At 36.7% G+C, this 20695-nt stretch overlaps 1 protein-coding gene across 3 annotated transcripts in view; it reads right to left on the reverse strand.

Moving 5' to 3' along the window:
* The window catches only part of LOC127941808 (rho GTPase-activating protein 32-like), an 87613-nt gene that overhangs the window by 45210 nt on the left and 21708 nt on the right, over window positions 1–20695 (reverse strand). For all 3 annotated transcript variants that reach the window (XM_052537242.1, XM_052537241.1, XM_052537243.1), the window contains exons 2-5: window positions 17575–17688; window positions 10799–10907; window positions 8068–8159; window positions 7837–7921 (exon numbers count right to left, since the gene is read on the reverse strand). In XM_052537242.1, coding sequence (XP_052393202.1) covers window positions 7837–7921; window positions 8068–8159; window positions 10799–10907; window positions 17575–17663 — 375 coding nt within the window. In that variant the 5' untranslated portion in view covers window positions 17664–17688. The remainder of the gene's footprint in view (window positions 1–7836; window positions 7922–8067; window positions 8160–10798; window positions 10908–17574; window positions 17689–20695) is intronic.

Consider the following 20695-nt stretch of genomic DNA (forward strand, 5'->3'; position numbering starts at 1 on the left):
GTTTGCTTTACTTTAATTAGGTGCTCTTGCTGAGGCATGGGGGGGGAAAAGAGCTGGAAAAAACACCTGCTAATGACATCAGCAGCATCTACACACCTGCTAATAACATCACTCTCCTCCTCACCTGCTAGTGACACCATGCTTCTCTTCACCTGCTAGTAACTTGCCTGGTTTGTGATAAGAATTTTGCTATCTTCTAGTAAGTTTAAGCTTTTGTTACCTTCTCAGCCAGGGTTTTAACCAACATTATACATATAATCTTTCACATACTTCTTAGTGTGCTTTTTTTGCTGAATTTAATGCTTAGGTTTTAGTGGAAAAATGAAAGTCATAAAATTTGAATAAAAATCTAACTATACTTATGATCTGCAATATAGTTTCAGATTCTGAACACATCAGAAAACACATACTCCTGACATATCTTTCCAGTGTGGGGTAGGTATGTTGCAACAATATGACATTAATAACAATAAAATGTAATTAATTGAAGCATGAATTATTGGGGTAACTGCTTTTTCTTGTAATAGAACACTATAGAACTACATTTACTATAAAACAGGAACATCATTTGTTGGTACATTTTTCTTGCCTATTTTCTTCCTAGCAAAAAATATGTATGTGCCAAAGTAGAATTCATCAACGTTAGCCGTGATCTCTCTCCACACCCTCTTCACATGGAAGTCACCTCTTGTACTTATCACAAGATCACACCAGGTTAACTAAGCCAGTAACCATCAGCTGACCAGGGAATGCCAATTGTGTGTTTCTTTCTCAGTTTTGCATGGCCCCCAACAAACACAATGTGGGATGCCTCTCTGCTTTCTTTCACATCAGGGCACTTAACCTCTACCAGGCCACAGAGAGGATCTTCATTTGGGTCCACCACTTTGCCATCTGCACCAAGGTGTGGAGCATCAGGGTGAATGATGAGACCAGATGGAAGAACGTTAACGTCAGGTCTCCTCATAGTGGTAAAGAACCTCTGGCTCAAGTTTCAATCCTCTACACATCGCTCTCTAGAGACCCCGACAGATGTTTACACACACTTTTAAATTCAAGAAATAAATGCATTTAACCTGCAATTACAAATGCATAATGTTTTGATGTTTTAATCCCAAAATGTTGAATACTGATATTTGAAATGATAAAAAAAGTGCTTTAAGATGTGAAATTAAAAACACCGATATCTATACAATCATGTATTGTAACATCACTTCTTTTAATGTTTTTACTATACAGGTGATATGGAATTTGTTTAAATTGTGTTAAATTTTTGTGAAAAAATAAAGTATTACATGTTTATATGAAATGCTTATACAAAATAAATATGTAGTTAATTTTAACGTATATCTACATTTCTTGCTTTCATACATGAAAAATCTGCCTGGTAGATTTCTGCCATTTACTGGAAAACATTTAGAATTGCAATTTTAAACAAAAGCACTATATGAACATTGAGTGATTTTATTACACTAATATACAATCAGACATCCCAATTTCTGTTTTGGTAAAGTCATTAAGTGTCATGTCATTTAGAAGAAGGGAACACTTTGTTTTTTTTGTGTGTGTTTTTTATTTTATTTTATTTGGGGTCCTGAAATACCCTGAACACTGCACAGAGGTTAAGATGACCATTGCTACATAAATAAAATAAAAACTGAAACTCATCCTATTTTGTTTTAATTCTTCCTTACTAAATTACACAGTTACTGATGCTATGGACTGTGGGATTACTAACAGGCTACATTGGAAACCATTTTGTGATAAAAAAAAATAAATAAAAATGAATAATTAAACTAAATCCTGTTTGTATTTACCTCAAGCTGATGTGGTTCTTCACGCTTTCTTAACCTATGGCCTTAATTACCACTTTCCCTGCAATAATATTTGAGTCTGAAGTGTGTCCAAACACACACAGATAGTTAACAAGAAGTAAGATTTTATTAAACCGCTTTGAAAATAATGCATAAAAGTAAATTAATTCTAAAATCATTATCATTGCAGCTGGCTTATTATACATAACGTTACCTTGATAATCAAACGTAAATTGTTCCAAAAATAATTTGTAGCCTTCTTCCAACATGGATCTATTCACATCTCCCTGAAAATCATCAAAAAAAATGAACAACATATGCAATTCGGCGTTTTGGCAGATAATTTGACGGCTGGGAGAAAACAAGCTGTTGCAATCCATTATCCTAATGAGTAGCGATCGTAGCACTGGCGCGACCAGAAAAACCGCTACCCTACATCCGGTCTCGGTCGCCATCTTGTGAAATAGGCCTATTGTATATTGTTATTGAAACTTCATAATATTTCACTTGATTATAAATTTAGTCAGGAATTATAGTTTGGAAAAAGTCTAACTAGTAAAATGTTTACACATTATGTGTAATCTAGTACAAGTATATAAATAACTAAAAAGAGTCTTACTCATGTTTATGATCTCTACTGAATAAAGTGCTTCATTCTTTTTTTCTGAGGAAATCCATTTCTCAAATCCTCAACCACATCACAACTTTTTGGGGTGAATTATGTCTTATTCCTCTCATCGGGAAGCAAACAGTAAAATATAAAAACTTGAAGAACAGTCTCGTTGCGTTGTGTTCTGTTCTGTTGTATGGGCGTATTCAAGCCACACGCTTCAGTGAAACATTAGAATCTAAATAGAGCGTTCTGTGCAGGGGCGTGGTCTCATTAGAAGATAATGAAGAGAGACGTGAAAAACAGACATCGTGTTGTTTTCATATGGATTACTTTATCACAGAATATTTGTTTTCGGCAGCACTTGTTTAGTTTAAAAGGTCAGCGCAGACAAAGGCTGCAGACAGCACACCTTGTTTGTTATATTTTATAAGCATTAGAGAGTTCTTTTGCAAACATTCAACCAAAAAACAAAAAATTACAATCCCTATACTTTTGAACGGTAGAGTATTTTGTGCAAGTGAATTTGTCAAAATGTAAAAATATGGAAAATGAGCATGCACAATTATCTGATATAAACCAATACATTATATATATATCTCTACACACATATACATAAAGTACATTAACGATAGGAAGATTCACTGATTCACACCAGTACATTTGCAACAATAAAAACAGATTTATATATCATTTATTTATGACCAAAAATCTGTGTCCAATATTTTATATATAGATTGATTTTTCCTCTCTAAACTGTTTCTCAAGTGCGTTCTAGCTCTCATCACCGCTGCTGCTGTGGGAATCTGACAAATCACAACACTATGGAGACCCGAGGTCTGTTTCATGAAAGACACTAAGAAAAGTGGGGTTTGAAACAACCTACCAAAAACTGCATTCTAAAGCGGCTCCATAAACGAAAATTTTATTCACGCAATCTCACTAATTTGTGCAAGCTTATTCTTAAGTAGCCCTTCATAATTGATCCACCATTTCAAAGAAATAATTTCATAGCAAATAAATTTGTGCTGTTTAATGCATTTGAGATGTGTTTTCCTCAGTGCATAACTGAATTTCATATGTATATCATATTTTCATCTGTAAATGTTAAAAAGTAATGCAAATATATCAATTTTGCTGTCAGGAGTGGGCGAGGATTACGTGAGTTAATGAGCACTGCTGCGCGCATGCGAACTAAACAGACGGAGTGCAATGGAATAGCAGCACAATAGTTCTGAGTAAAATATAAATTTTGCTAAAATATTTTTTCTTGGACATTAAATGTGTCTTTTGTAGAATTCTAAACCTACATATAAATGTATTTTATGATAGCAGTAACTGTAAAGGGACTATTGTAATGGGTAAATCAAATATAAGCTATTTCCATCGCATCGTATTTCACTGAATCGCATTTGTGTTGAATTGAATCTAATCGTAATTGGGTGACTCATGGCATCGGTAGCTGCATCATATGTATCTTTAATGTATCGTATTGTTGGCTATGCATCAAGATGTGCATCTCATAGGCCTCATTATGGAGATGCACGTCCCTAAAATACATATAAAAATCACTGATAACTGGTATGGACAACATGCAGAGAAACTCAGTCATTCTGCTGCTCTTTTGGGAGTATCAGTCAAGTGATCTGCCTGTAATTACAAACCATTCATAAATCACCAGCAGAAGGATGACATCTAGGGTTCTAGTAGGAAAACACCAAACATGGCTGATGTTCCCGTGCCAGCTGTTGTTGTACAACCACAGGCTCATTCATTCAGGGCTGCAGGACTTCTCTGGGTTTAGATGTTTTGTGCATAAACCATGATTATGTAGCAGAGAAAAAAGAATTATTGATGTTCTTCATCGTCGCCATGGTACCCTGCTGATGGGCTGCAAACAGGTAAAAGCAGTAAGCTGCCGCCCTCTACTGGACACCAGCACAGGCTACAATCTGAGGTATCTATTTGATGGTTTACGCATGTTATACCTACAATAATCCATAAACAGTAATACAGAAATATAGATGCTGCAGCATCTGAATGTGAAATAGCTGTCTCATATTTTGGCTTTCCCAGGGCGATTCCTCCAAAAGCAGGATTACTATTCAGTGTAAAGGCCCCCGAAGAAACCACTGCTTCACTCCCTCCCAATTGTCTTGCCCTCAACACCATGCCAATCTATTTTCTCATTCTGTGAGCGCTCCATTATACCCTTAATCCCAAACACAGAGGCACAGAGATTTCCCGACATTGTCGCAGCACCCCACCTCCTGTCCCTACACAACAAGGCACTATTCAGCATTCCCACCAATCCTTTTAGGCTTTCACTGAGCTTTGATACAGTTTATAATGAGAAATGTAAAATATGTGAAAGGGAACAGCAATTCTGAAAAGACACTGAAGAAGCTGAACCTATTCACCTAGTCTGAAATACAGATAAGTAAAGGTTTTTTTTACCACTTCAAAAGATGAATGTCGAAAGTAGGATTGGGTACAGTGGCCATTATGTACAATTGTGTCATTGCATCAGGTCTAGCACTGTCATGTTTTAGTTAAACACAGTTGTTCTGGTTCCGTCTGCACCCTGTCTAGGGCTGCACGATGTGATGTTTAAGCATCGATATCGCAATGTATGAATCCACGATAGTCACATCGCAGGATGCACAATGTAGGTTGTCGTAGTTGATCCGTTATTCATTAACTGTACAGGCCAGCTGCTCCCCGGCCCTTGACGAATGTGATTCGCGGATTAATTGCACAGCTTAACCATCATAGAGTGAAAGTTTTGACAGGGCAGAGAGAGAGAGAGCGTGTGAGAGAGAGAGAGAGAGAGAGAGAGAGAGAGAGAGAGAGCAAGAGCGCTGTCTTGCTCTCTCTCCCTCATGCATATTAATAAAATTAATAAATTGACACAATGGTGTTGATGTTTAAATCATTTAAAATGAGAATGTAAGTGTGCTCACCCCATTTTTGTTTGTAAGAAAAATTTTGATTAGATTTCATATCGCAATATATATCGCAGAAAAATAAAATATCGCAATGTCATTTTTTCTCAATATCGTGCAGCTCTAACCCTGCCTACCTGTTTTTGAAAGGGATAACATCCTGTAAATGCACTCTTATCCTTTCCAGAGCGTTGAGCTCTGTTACTGCCTCAGAACCGAAGTCACCATGTACAGCGCTGACCTAAGCTGTCACACTCCTCGAACCTAGTGATTCCCACCCTGTTTCTCAGGGGACACAAGTCATATGCTTCATGAGTCATGTGTTTCACAAAAAGTAATATGCTTCACAACACAACCCCCACTTTAAAGCAAACTTCTGCAGATAGGCCTTTTACAGATGCATTTGCAGAAAATTTACTTATCGAATTAACTTGCAAGTTCATCTTTACCGAGAGCCACATGCCGGCATTGTTTCACTGTTGAATAAAAAGTGATTTTACCCATTTCTATATGAATAACATTGCAGACTGTGAATCATTTGTTTTCAACACAACTGAATACTAAGAATTTTTATATTTAGTCATGATTTTTGCAGCTAGATGGATCTCAACATAATGGAAAAGAATGCAGTAGATTTTAGAAGTTTAAATACTTTTGAATTGAAACATCTTTAAAAAAAAGGGACCCGAGGACCCGGTCAACCCGGTTCTTGACGCATACAGCTCTGTGATTTCAGCAAAGCAGAAAACGCGGACGGAAACTCAAAATCCAGTCATGAAAATGAAACTTACATTTTAATATGGACAGTCACAGAATTTGTCAAAGTTAGCATAAATTAATCAAATCAAATCTCCATATGGACCAGTATCTGTAAATGTTAAGCCACAAAAGTTGGTTGAAATATGAATACTACATGTTCAGAGAAGTGCGGGTTTGTTTACAACTACGTGTGACGGTTGCAGTAATTTCAGTCACTTCACAAGCATTTTACCGTTTCATTTGAGTAAAACCAGTGTCAAAATAAAAGTTAATTTTTACATAATTTTTTGCATTGTGATAGAAATATTACTATTATTTAGTAGAATGTATGTGTATGTAAAACTTTTTTTTTAAAGAAATCACACAATATTTCTTCCATGTTTTAATTTTAATAGCAAATCCCCTTTTACCAATAAATACATTTAAATTTCATTAATTAAAAGACAAATTCAATTTTGGTGAAACTTGTTTACTGTTTTTCATAATTATATTACTATTAGAAAAACTTTAAACACAATTGTTAAGTAAGTATAAGTATAAAGTATAAGTATAAATAAGTATAAAGAATGGCATTGGTTTTATTTTGAGTGATTTTTTTTTTGTTTTTGTTAATTAGCATATTTTTGTGCTTTGCTATGGTACCGAAATTGGTACAGAGAACCGTGGATTTTCACTGGTATCGGTACCGGATACTGAAATTTTGATTCCGTGACAACACTACTAGAGATATTGGGAGAATTAAAAAATCAAGACACGTCCAAGAATCTACCTTTTCGTCATCAATGAAAGACATCTGTTTATTAAAATGGATTATTCAAACAAGTTTTACAAGGATAATCATTAGTTCCACTAAAATCTAATACATTTTTTCACCCCAAAAGAGCCCTGAATGGGGTAACAAAGACCAGGTCATAAAAACCCTTCTCTAACCAAGCAGACCACAACGTTTCTTGCAATATAACAAAATTAATAATGAGGCCACATTTTGGTGTATTTGTATTAGTTGTTATTCAAAGTGAGAATTTTTTTTATGCTAATGAAACTTAATTTATATATGATACTTTAAATATATTTAATTTAATACAAGTATAATAAATGGTGCTTCATGTCATGAATGCATATGTATATATATACATAAGTATATACACACACACACACACACACACACACAAAATTACCAACATTGAGAGAATCTAAAACTGGTCTTTCTCAGCATTCAAAAGTGAAGAGATACTGAAACTGCAGGTTCACACTCTCTCGTAGACACGTTGAGTTTTTTTCTTACGCTTTTGATGCAGTTTCAATTAAGATCCAATTATAATATAGTGATGCATCCATGATTGAATTGTGACATATGTATTGAGATGTGTACTGTATTGTGAAGTAGTTGGTGATACCCAGCTCCAGCAGAGGAAATAGTCATCTGCAAAAGTGCTACTGCTGCTACAGCGATATTAAATCATGTTGATCCTCATTTTTCAATCCCCCAAAGCCTTGCATTAGAGACGCCCTACTGTCCCTGTCAGCTGTGGCACTTTGGCGTTATCTGCAGACCCCTGACATTTAATTGCACAAACACGCATCCACATCAGAATTTAATCTCTCATGTGCCTCATTTTCAATGCTGTCCTTTTCAAGTCTGGTCACTGAGGTCACCTCTGTAGTTAATGCACTGAAGTCCACTGTTATTTAGGGCTTAAGATCTTACCTGTATTGTCCCAAAGTCAACGTTTTCATAGTGGAAATGGGCACATTCGGCTAACTTTGGAAAATGTCCCTTGGTGAATGAGAGCCTGAAAAGATCACAAGACAATATCCAATATTCAGTTCAATATTAAACTATTATAAACATGAGGGCTAGTCAGTGAATGTCTTTTTGCTAATATGAAAAAAAAAGCATAAGCCTTTGGGACTTTGGCTGTTTTTTTTTCACACTTACTTTTTGACGTTCTTCACCTTCATACTGGCGGAGCTGCTGCAAGAGCGCATGAGAGGCTCAGAGCTCAGCTCTGGAATTTCAGCACTCCGTGCCTGAAAGAAAAATGCACATGCTTCTTTTCAATGCATGATTGGGACATGACAGTCTGTGGATAACCCATCCTCACCAAACAGTTATGGCCTGTTCACACCAGGGCCAATGTGACAAAACAACATAAAAGTACTGCATTAAAAATTTAAAATATATTTTTGCTAATTATTACCAGTTGTGATACTGAGTTTTCGTCAAACACTATAAAAAATAGGTAATCGTAGATTATACAATGTTATGTTTTAAATATTTTGTGAATAATGAATTTTGTGTAAAAAACTTTCATTTTGATTTCGTGTGCACTCATTTGCTACAACTGAACTGTCCATCAACTACTGTGCTTGTTAGATATCAGTATTGCCACTGAAAAAATTGTGTTCAACCATATTTAGTTCAGACTTTATGTGAATAGCCTTTTACAATACCATCAATAACATGTATCCATTACATTAATGTGATAAAGCACTTGAAAATCAGTTTTTAACGACATGAACAGTCTTGTTCCATCTCTACACAAATCTTTGTGCAAATAAAAGCTAAAAAGACAAACCTCTCGAGTTAACAGCACAGTATAATGAGAATATCCTTTAATATCAGTGACTACCTGTACGCACCATAAAACAAGTCTGCTGAGTAATGGAAGGAGAGAGAAATCTACAACAGGGTCAAAGACAGGTTAAATGGATATGGCAAAAAGCTGAGAGCCCCTGAACTCTGGTTTTAGAAAGGCTAAGCTTGTGCCCTGCCTCTAAATCATTTGACAGCTGGTATGCTTTATAAAACTCTGTTGCCACTTTCTCCAATGCCTAGCCAAACGAGAGACATGCAGTCATCTGGCAAGGCCAAATAAAACATGCCAGTGATTTGAAAGCTCCATGAAATATGAATAATGCTTTGAAAGTGTGACTCTTAGCTCCGAGACAAGGGCTTATTTAAAGTCTCTTGACCATGCAGCCTTCAAATGAGCGTGCGGCTGAACAGACCAGCTTCTGCTGGTGTAAAACATGGTGTGAAAACTCAACTGGGTCTGATCCAAATCTGGTTCCATTTCGTTATTCGTAACAGCCAGTCTAATAATCATCACAGTCTCATTTCACTAAAAGTGACACTGAAACTAGGTCACAACCGTGAAAAGACGACTAGAGCTTGATGATCTTGACTGTACAATTAACAAGTTCAATTAATATCCTGGTACACAATATTATAAAACAGAGCAAAAGAGAGTTACATTAATTTGTCATACGAGTGAGCTGATACACGGTGATTCCCTTGATATGTCCTCACTAATCTGTTTGTGCTCAAAACAACATCAGCCAACAGTCAGGTTGCCATGGAGACAGATTTTTTTGTTGCATTTTTTTTTTATCAGCACCACTGAATGCAAGTGTGTCAGTGCTGGTGAAATAATCATGAATTGAAACTAATGCAGTATTGAACAAAGACGTTATAGATGCTGTAGATATTCAGAGCAGCTTAATAAAATCATCCATTACTGCACGGCTCTCTGGATAACTCCGTTTTGATAGGTCAGTCAGGGGACTTCTACAATCAAATCAAATGTGTCACCACTCATTATTGCACAACAATGAAAAGTCATATTATAGTCAGCTGCTTCATGTCGGGGTATATTTTGCAGTAATGAACAACTGACTGCATTACATCTTACCTATTTGATAGCAAAACGGCATAGCTGAACACTAAATCAAGAACCAATATGTGGTATAAAAAGATGACTATAGCAAATAAGTACAAAATTGTGACTCTATGCTATAATCTTACTGATATACTACCGTTCAAAAGTTTGGGGGGTTCTTTCTTTAAAAAAACTATTTTATTTAGCATTTAATTGTATTAATGCATCAAACTGATCATTTCTTAAATGAATATTGTTCTTTTGGACTTTCTAATCATCAAGTATCATAGTTTTCACAAAAATATTAACCAACACAACTGTTTGCTACATAATGAATGTGAAATGCTTCTTGAACATCAATCCATCACATTGGAATGAGTTCTGAAGGACCATGTGACACTGAACAATAAAGTAATGGCTGCTGACAAATTCAGCTTTGCCATCACAGAAATAAATAATACATTTAGAAATACATTTCAAAATAAATTCATATAGAAAATTATTTAAATTGTAGTAATATTTCACAATATTAGTGAATTTTAGATGAAACAGATGCAGCCTTGGTGAGCATAATAAACTTCAGAAGCATAAAAAGGTAGTGTATTTTTGATTGTTTTTCTGCATAATATTTTTGATTTAATGCTTTAACTGGATTTGCCCAAACTTCCAGTGCTCCATTATGTTTTCTGTTTACCATACACATAAATCTGAAGTTCCTCAAGGTCATCTGACAAGAGCATGTTCCCACAGACTGGTTGTAATGGCTGACAGTCTACAGCAGCAATATGGCTCTTACGTAAAAGAATCAAGGACCCACAAAAAAAGAACAGAATTATCCTTCAGAAACAACAGATGTGATATTGTCCCTATCGAACACCAAGCAGTCGATCTTTAATTTGTACAATTTGAGGGTGTGCTATCCCCTGTCTTTACGACTGGCTTTGTAAAGGTTGGGCATGGGAGGGAGTCACTAAATTTGTGCGAGACCGCGAGAACTTGGCTCCTCACCATTGCGCTGATGGTTTCCTCCCAGTCAGGTCGCTCTCGGGGGTGGATGCTCCTGGGAAGCTCTGGAACGATATCGTCTTCTTCCGGGTGCCGTCTAGGCCTCAGGATCCTGATGGGAGAGGATGGGATGGAGAGAGAGAGAGAGAGAAGGGAGGCAGGTTCAGTCTGATAGCCTGTGAAATATACAGATATAGCCTGCTTTGCAGCTGCCTTTGAGAATTACGACAGTGGAGCTGAGTGGAATAGGCAGTGTGACAGTAAAAATGACACGTCCTCAATGTAAGAGTGAATTAGAACGTCCCATCCTTCACAAAAGTGTTAATGGCAGCATCATTTCAATTAGGCAAGATGTCGAAACTAATCACAGTGACATAAAAGGGAAAGAATGTTATCCAGCATGCACAGCAGGCAATCAAAGCGAGATCCCTACAACAGCATGTAGGGATGTCTGCCAATATAAAGGGGGGGGGGGGGGGGTATCTGCAGTTTTCTTTGGAAAAGCCAGTAGTCTAGAAAAGTTGATCTTAATCATATGGTCTTTAATGGGTTATATGAAAGAAAGCGCAGATACTATTTCCTTCCAACCTTGCTGAGAGGGTGGGAAAGACAAAGTGGCAGTCTGGCTCGCCTCACATGGGCAAAATGACAAACCACCACTGATGGGAGATGAAAAGTGCAGTGCGGTCTGTGGTACCGTTACACTTTCCAAAATGGATGCTTGGACAGAACGTGTAATTGTTTCCATAAAAAAAGAATGGAACGAATAACATAAGTTACAAGATATGGATTAAATCAATCTAGATGACCTGGAAAATGGCTTTGAACGCTTATTTGAATGTTGAGCATAATGTGTGACTGGGCATCTTAAAACACAATGGTACGCCCAGCAATGTCACTAACTGTGAGAGTATGTCTGTATTTTATTTTATATGTTGCCATTTTGCAATAAACAAGAACTTGACACCACCACACAAATCTGAGCTAAATTAATGACACGGTTTGGGTCAATGTAAGACCTTTAATTATGCAGATGATTTATGGAGCTCAGTAAAAATGGTTCTCGCCATAAGGGATGTGCCAGGGAAAGTGCTCTTAAGATGATTTGATGAGCAACAGCAATATATAGACATTTAGGTTATTTAAAATTATTCTTGTTAATCTGATATTGTTTCAAAATCTGACAAAATGACCTTGAAGACGGACATAAATGAACAACAAAGAACAGTCCTAGCACAAGGACACCGGACTACAAAGCAAAAATAAAAACTTTAACACACGATCAATTCACTTGAGAAGCAAAACTACAAGACTAATATTCTACACCAAGAATCTACATTAAATTAAGTTTACTTTTCTTACACCAATGGCCAACAGTTTTTTCTTAAGCATAAACACTAAATTCTGACAGATTCCAGTTTAAAAGAGGAAAAATAATTGCCAATGGGGTGAGAAAAATGAACTTAATTCAAGACATATCCTCTGAACAAAAATCTTAATACTATACACAATTTCACTGTGCAAATTGATCCTGCTTGGAGGCTGTTTAGATACAATATTGTTACTGAAAATAAAGATTAAGTGATTTTGCGCGGTATGCTAGAAAACGGGATTTATCCAGGTCTCTGTAGTGCACCTACATCTCCTCCCCCTCTTGCTGTCAGTTTCAGGCTCACATGCACACTGAACCAACATTTCAAAGCAGAATAGAAGAGGCTGGGTTATCCATATGTTACTGACACCAAACTGTCATCTCCTCCACGAAGTTCTGATACAGCAGAGTTTGCATCCATAATTACCAGGATGGAGGATGTACAGAAAGCAACAGCATGCTGCATTATGACACTATGCCAGGACTTTTCGTTGATCCAGGTGCAACCAACTGCAGTGCTTAATCAATAACACGATTGATCACATTTACTAGAGCTACAAAACTCAGCAGCCATGGGCCCGTGTGTATTTTGGTTAGTGAATCATTCACAGAACAAGAGTGCTCAATGAGGCATGGCGTGATGGACCATGGGATTCCATAGAGTACATGTGAAGATTAGCAGGGTTTTTTGGGGTGAGGTTAGCGAGATATGCTAAAACACTAATAACAGGCCCAAACGGAATCTGCACCCACAGAACTTCACAGTAAGGTCTGAAGTTTTCTGGTCATTCATCATTACAAATCCACTACCCATGCTTTTACCTGCAGATACGAGCACTCTAGTGTCTGTAATTGGGACCTCTAGACTAAAAAAATTAAGTAGGGCTACACGATAATGACAACAAAAAAATCATAATTGTTGATTATTCCCTTGAAATTGTAATTGGGATTGTTAAATATGATTATGGAAGTTAATTTAATCACATACACATTTTGGCATTTTAGAGTGGGAATGATCAAAACAGCCTTAGATAATTGGTCTAAAGGAGCACCAGGCCTAGAACTCACTGTGTCATGCATGGCACTTTCTATCTGCAAACTCCAGTGGCAGACTGTCAGTGAAGTAATGCGAGTCAAACCAGTCCACACAGAATAACGCTTTCCTATTAAAATTACCAAAAAAATTATTTTTTTTAACACGAGAGGCTGCCGGCTTCTACATCTCTTCCATCATGAAAAGGTATTTTAGAGAAATTAAATGATGGTGTTCTGGAGGATTGGCACCTCACAGTTATACAAAATAAATATATATATATTATTTGATTATTTATTCCCTTTATGCACATATGACTTTTTTCCATGGAACACAATTTTCCATGGAACACAAAGTGTTTTTTATCATACAATTACAAAAAAATAAAGGTTATAGTAAATAATTGTATATGCGTACACAAAGCTTATTGTATGACCACTTTGCTATGCTTTTGGCCATTGCTATTGGTGATTTTAGTCTATGGAATATCACTGTGAAGATAATTTACAATACTACTTTTGTTTTCAATGAATTTCAGCATAAAGGTTTGTGATGACACAAGACTAGTTAATAATGACTAAATGTAAATTTTTGAGTGGACTACTTAATGCTTCACAAACAGTTGTCGGTTTCAAGCAGGGCCAAGTCCTGCAGGAATGCTTTGTCACTGCAACGATGAACAAATTGTCAACTGACAGGAAAATGCTGATAGATATGCACTCTGTGAATCATAAAGCAGAGAACTCTCCACTGTTTGCTCAGTCTTACCCAATCACTGACACAAGAAGATTCTGGCAGTGTTAATTTAGTTAACGAAGACAACGATGAAAAATATTCGTTAACGAATACAATTACACGTTACCGAATATTCTAATATTTTTTCTGTGACTAAGACTTGATGAGCTAAAAATAATATATGATGACGAAATTATGATGAAATTCATGCTGCGTCTTCATTAACTAGACTATAATGTTATTTGAGGACTACCGGATATTCAAAATGCATCCTATAAGCCCTATTCGGACGGGACTAGTTTTCTTAACTACGTTTGAGTTTCGATTCTTACCACCTGACGTCATGTACCAATTCGGACGGGACTAACATCTCCGTGTTTATTAAAGAGGTGGGAGGGTCTGTTTTGTGCATCTGGGCATCACAGAGATCACGCGCTCTGTATGCGTGCATTGCATTCATTCAGAATGATTGCCATTAGTATTATTACATACTAAATGGCTAGTATAACAAAACCATGTTAATGTGTGGTTCCTTTAGTTTAACTTGTTTTACTTTTTTTGTGTAGTAGGCTAAACCTACCTTTATGTTTAATTTTGATAAACATTATGTAACTGAGTACATAAATGAACGTGAGTAATCTTACCTGATGCTGATATTACAACAGCCTGTATTAACCGTTTACGTGATCTTGCTCTTGATTTTATTATTTGTATTATTTTTTTATTATTATTTCTTTGCCGGGAAGCAAATTTATCAAACATGAGCGCGGTAAGAGCATCTACGGTAATTCGCGTTGGCCAAAACACACGAGGAAACGCGTTCTTTAAAAAAAACAATTATAATAATAATATTTTTATAAGATACTCCTTTTTAAAGGGATAGTTTACCCAAAAACTGAAAATTGTCATAACTTATTCACGTTTTTCCAAATTCAGCCCTTGATTCAAATTTCTCATAATCTTAATTGATTTGGTCTAAAGAGAGACAAATTAATGATTATTTTAGTTTAAAGACTGTAAATAAAAATAGCTACCAAAATACATTTTGGTAACAACAGTTTGGCTAAAACTATTGACTAAAAGTAATGACTAAAAGTTGACAAAAATGCAATGCCTTTTCGTCGACTAAAACTATGAAAGACTCAAATGACCAAAATGTGACTATTAAGCTTTTTCTGTCTCGAGATGAAGACTAAGACTAAATCAAAAATGTCTGCCAAAATTAACACTGGATTCCGGTCTAACACAAGTTTATTTTAACAGATCTATAAAAACAAATCTGTGAGGATTGTCTAATAGAGCATTCAATAAATAAATACATTTTCTGCACCACTATGAATCTACAGCACCAAACAAAATTATATTTTATCAGAGTTGTGAATCTGAAGACCGAACTGAATTTGATGGAAGAAACAAATACACACACACACACACACACACACACAGAACAATGGAATCATGGACAATAAATAGCAGACCTACAGACTACAACTACACTGTGAACACACACCCGGAGCAGTGGGCAGCCATTTATGCTGCGGCACCCGGGGAGGAGTTGGGGGTTTGGTGCCTTGCTCAAGGGCACATAAGTCATGGTATTGCTGGCCCGAGACTCAAACCCACAACCCTAGGGTTAGGAGTCAAACTCTCTAACCACTAGGCCACGACTTCCCATAAGATGATTAATAAAAGTAAATGTATGCTTCACAACTCAAGCTCAGTGCTTTACTGTCAAATGTGTATTACCAAGTAGTAAACATGTTTTATTATGGATAATATTTTTAGTAACTGCACTTATTATAGCAAAAAAAATAATAGTTGTATGATAACACTTTCTTTATTTTTAATACCACCACACATCCCACCACCACCACCAAAACCAAATCTTCTTCTGGCACCACCATCTGTACAACTCCATCTGTACAAAAGAACAAAATGTACAGATTCCATTGATAATATAACTATTGGTCAGTAATATTGTAAATGTTAATTTAAATGTTAATGAGTAAATTTTCCACATTCTGCACAAGGAAAAGATATACAAAAGTCCCATTTAATCTGCAATAACTTTAGCAGTTGGATGTTGAGCTGGGTGAAAAATGAGTCTTACATGGAAACAGTGACCTAATGGTTAACGGTCTAGACTGCTAACACAAAGATAGTGGTTTAAAAATCCAAGTAGCCTGACATCACAAACCTGTTTTATCACTTCATTGTCCTTGAGTGAGGCACTAAACCCCCAAGTTGCTTGGAGCAAACTGGCCCTGTAATCAGCACACAGTAAGCCGCTTTGGAAAATAACCATCTCTTAAATGTCAAGTAAATGGCCACACGAACAACTGATCTACTTTAGGGGTCTCGCACTGAAACTTAGATTCCATCGATTAGAATGGTAACAAAGTTTAGTCTTCAAAATGAACTATTACATATTCTTAGCAGACTGTTCTGCACTTTAAAAAAGCAAACTACACGCCTAGCTTGAGGCTATTCAATGTCAGAGACCTACTTTAGCCGCTTATTTAAGACACACATGCAGTGCAGTGGCAGGACAAAATATTGAAGGATTGCAGAGCTCCAGGTCATCACAGTATCAGGGACTGTGGAAGAAAAGCCTCAGCACAGCTAAAGCATTTCCCCTAGTGACTATGAATCATAAGCATGGGTGTGTATGAAAATGACGACCACATTTGGAAAGCTTTCCACAACAGCTGAGAGAACACGCAGCCTCCCCAAGGTTGTCCATTTTCTTGCCTTCCTTCACTGATGTTGTGCTAATATCTAATATATGCTAAGCTGTGGCTGCCATGGCAACCCTCCACATACCAGATCTGGATTGTGTTCAAGTGAGGCTGAGGGCTAAATGGCTGGACAATAATCCTCAAAACTCAGGACAGTTGCTGCAGGGCACGAAACCTTTGTTTGGAAGGTGATCGCTGAGGGATTTAGGGCAGAATATATCAGAGAGGATGCCAAAGCGTGCAGGCTCTCGTGAGTGAAGCCGATCATGTGACTTGCGTTCAGGGCTCAGCCGGGAGAGTGGGTGGGTGTGGGAGTGTACTGGCACTGAAATGCTTTTTATTGGCTGCCATAGCTTTACTACTCAGCATCGTGGATTTTCATACAGGCTGTGCACTCAGCACCATGTCATCTGACTGTAAAATTTGGAGTTTGATGACAACAGGGATACATTTATGAGGGGAAAGACGTTATTCTTAAGTGATTAATGATCTAAAGTTGGGTATTTATCAATGCTTGCAGCTTGGTGATGTAGCTCTGCGCACAATGAGTTGGATATATGAAAGCATCACTCTAAGAACCTTTAGCCTACATTGTTTCCACTGCATCTGCCTGTACCACCTAGCGCTTGCACTTCTGACATTTCTCCTCAAGCCCCTGGAGAGGAATAGAATGTACGTGCCCAAGACTTCGCTGCACACACACGCAGAAATAACCTTTACAGTTATGAATGAAACGGCAAGGAAGCAGAGGGCATGCTGAGGTAGAGACACACATATTCATTCACACAGGAGCAAGAACGTAACACAAGTAGAAACAAACAGGTACCTAAAATGAGTCAAATAAGCTGGGTGAGTTAGAAAACCCTGACGGGATCTGATGAGGAACGACGGCGAGTCTTACCTGTCAGAGATGTCATGACTTCCTGTGGCTCCGAGCAGTCCGAGAGCTGCACTTCCCACCACTGCAGCAGCCCCACTACCAGCCTCCATGATACTGAATCACTGCAGGAGCAGCCTGCCAGAGAGAGAGAAAGAGGGGCAGGGAGGGAGAGAATGAGAGCAAGGGAGAGAGAGAGAAAAAAAAAAGATGTAGAGTCAGTACAGAGTTAGAAATGAGAGGCAAAACAAGATGGATTAGTGTCTCTAGAAGATTGTTGAAACCAGGGCGAAACTCTGATCTTCATACTCTATTAGGTTCTTTTAGGGTGATGCATAGACTTTAGGAAAATGTTATTCATCTGTATTCAAATGGTGACATTGAATTCATTAATTTTGAACTGATAATACATTTTTTTTAAATCCAAGCAGATTAACCAGGTTATTTAATGAGATCTTCTATCTTTTATCAGCTGATTCCTGTACCCGTATGCCCATTAACAGTGTAGGTTTCTCCTTGTGCTACATAAAAAATGTATGTTTAGCTTTGCCTAAGGTTAAGTCATCTTCAAGTATCTTAAGAAGTTTTAAAAAAAATTATATTTAGAAATCAAATTTTCCATATTCCAATAAAACACAGGTATGGACTAAAATTGTGTCCAATGTAAACGTGAACAAACTTTATACGTTCACATCCAACAGTCAATGATCATTTTATTGATTAATCATTTTTATTTGACGCCAATATCATCATCCATCGCAATGTTCACTGGTTAGTCAGTATTTGCCTTTCCTAGAAGGCTGGGAAGTAATCACTTATCAGAGCGTTAATATAGATGCCAACTGAAAGAAAAACTCTCTCTTACAGAAAACATTACAATATTATTCATACAGTTAGAATTATTCCAAAGAAAGCATTTAAATATATATATATATATATATATATATATATATATATATATATATATATATATATATATATATATATATATATATATATATATATATATATATATATTTTTTTTTTTTTTTTTTTTTTTTTTTTTTAATATGCCACCCTTATATCAGCATTTGCTATTGAAGAACCTATATCTATCATTAATTAACATCTGTCTAATTGGCCCCTCCCCTTGTGCAAAAGCAGGTACTTAGCAGAGGTTCCTAAATCTTGGTAACAGTACCATTAAAGCTGCCACCCAATCAGAAACAAAGCTAATATTTGCCACGCAGGAAAACTCCACCCCAAAGCTCTGTGTGGATTTAATTGCAGAGACAGGAGATAAATGACAAGCTGAACAAAAGAACATCCCTTATCCATTTAAAACAACAAACCCCTAAACCCACACAACCACTCTCCTTTAGTGGCCATCAACTACCACCATGCGGCTTTCTTTGTGTCCTCTGAAGCAGACAGGGAGATCTTTATGAAAGACTGGCAGGAAGAAAAATTGTAGGAAGAGCCGTTCACCCACGCATGCTCAAAAAGCAGCTTCATGTCAATGAGAGGAAAGGGTTGTTGTAAGAGTTTGGAGCTGGCAGAGAGGAACTTGTGGAAAGTTTGCTTTGTAAACGATTCTGTCAACGATATCAACGAGTTGAGCAACTGGATAATGCAACAGTTTAGACCAACTGTATCATAAAAAGCGCGTGAAATAATGTTAGCCAAACCACCAAGTATTTCACATTCTATATAAAATCTATGAGTGCTATGACCAGACCGATCAAACAGTTGTTTTGTAACCTAGGGATCACCAACCTGCCTACAAGGCAGCACCACAACCATTACAGAATCTTATAGATGTCTGATATTAGCATGTTGGCAAGCGAACAAAGTGATAGTTTAACAAAAAAAACTAAACAAAAAAAAAAAACATGATAAATTATATTGCATTCAACATTTTAACTGTGTTTTTAGTTAAAAAAAAAAACTTCAATTTTGTTTTCATTAATCTAATATCAAGCTGAAATCAACTAAAAAAGAAAAATTGCCCTGGCATAAGTTTAAGAAATCTAATAAAACTGAAATAAAAATCTACGTAGATAATTAGGGCTGTAACAAAATTATTTTGATGATCAAGAACTGACAATGCGTTAAATAAATTAGTCCAACTGAGGAGCAAGTTTATCCATCACATATTTTAAAGAACCAACAATGACTTTAAATGTTTTGTAACTATGCAAGTAGGGCTGTCACTTTTAGTTTGAAAATCGATTGCACAATTGATCTGACCAACCAAAAAAGTTTCGAAAATTAAAATAGGGAATTGTTTTTAACCTAATATGTATACTATTAATTTTAAAGGAATTAAACAATTTAAAACTATATATGTAACAAAACTCACAAACAAGCAGAAAAAAAAAATATAGAATTCCGAAAGTGCAGTATGCGTTGCGAAAGCTAGACAGAAAATACCAGCAATTTTACGCGCCTATAATGCTGTGTTCACACCAAACACGAATATAGCGTCTGGCGCGAATGATTTCAATGTTAAGTCAATGCAAAGGCGCATTTACGCGTGTCTGGAGGTCTCGCGGCACGAATTAGGCGTTTAACACGGCGCGGAAAATGTTACAGGAGATTCTGAGTTATGAAAAGGACCGTTGCAAGCCGACAGCGACCGGCTTTTGTGGTGGAAAATTGGCAGTAATACCCCCACCTTGTGCAGCTGTACCTGAGTATCCCTGGGACATCAGTGCAGTCGGAGCACGTCTTCTCAACAGCTGGACATATAGTGAATAAAAAACGCTCTGCTCTGGACCCCGAAAATGTTGATCGACTTGTTTTCCTGTCCAATAAATTTGTAATGGTGTTGGTTACATTCAATAAAAAAACACACATGGCCTGTTCTCAAGTCCATTTAAAGTTTAATTTTTTGAACAGTTGTTTGAAATGGATTGAATCATTATTTATAATAATCTTGGAGATTTTTGAATTGCCACTTTATAAATGTACTTGCATTGCTAGCACTAAGCTTTACTGTTAGACTTACAGGAAAATCTAAAAAGCACTGAAAAAAAATGCATATCTGCATTTCTCTAGACTTTTTCCTCCAACTGATTTATTTGCAATGCATTCTGAAATTGGCAAATCTTTAAAGGAAACATTCAGTTCTGCCTTAGATTGTGGCCAAAATGAGTGTTTGAAA

This window comes from Carassius gibelio, chromosome A21 (genome assembly GCF_023724105.1).
Source record: "Carassius gibelio isolate Cgi1373 ecotype wild population from Czech Republic chromosome A21, carGib1.2-hapl.c, whole genome shotgun sequence".
NCBI classification, from domain to species: domain Eukaryota; kingdom Metazoa; phylum Chordata; class Actinopteri; order Cypriniformes; family Cyprinidae; genus Carassius; species Carassius gibelio.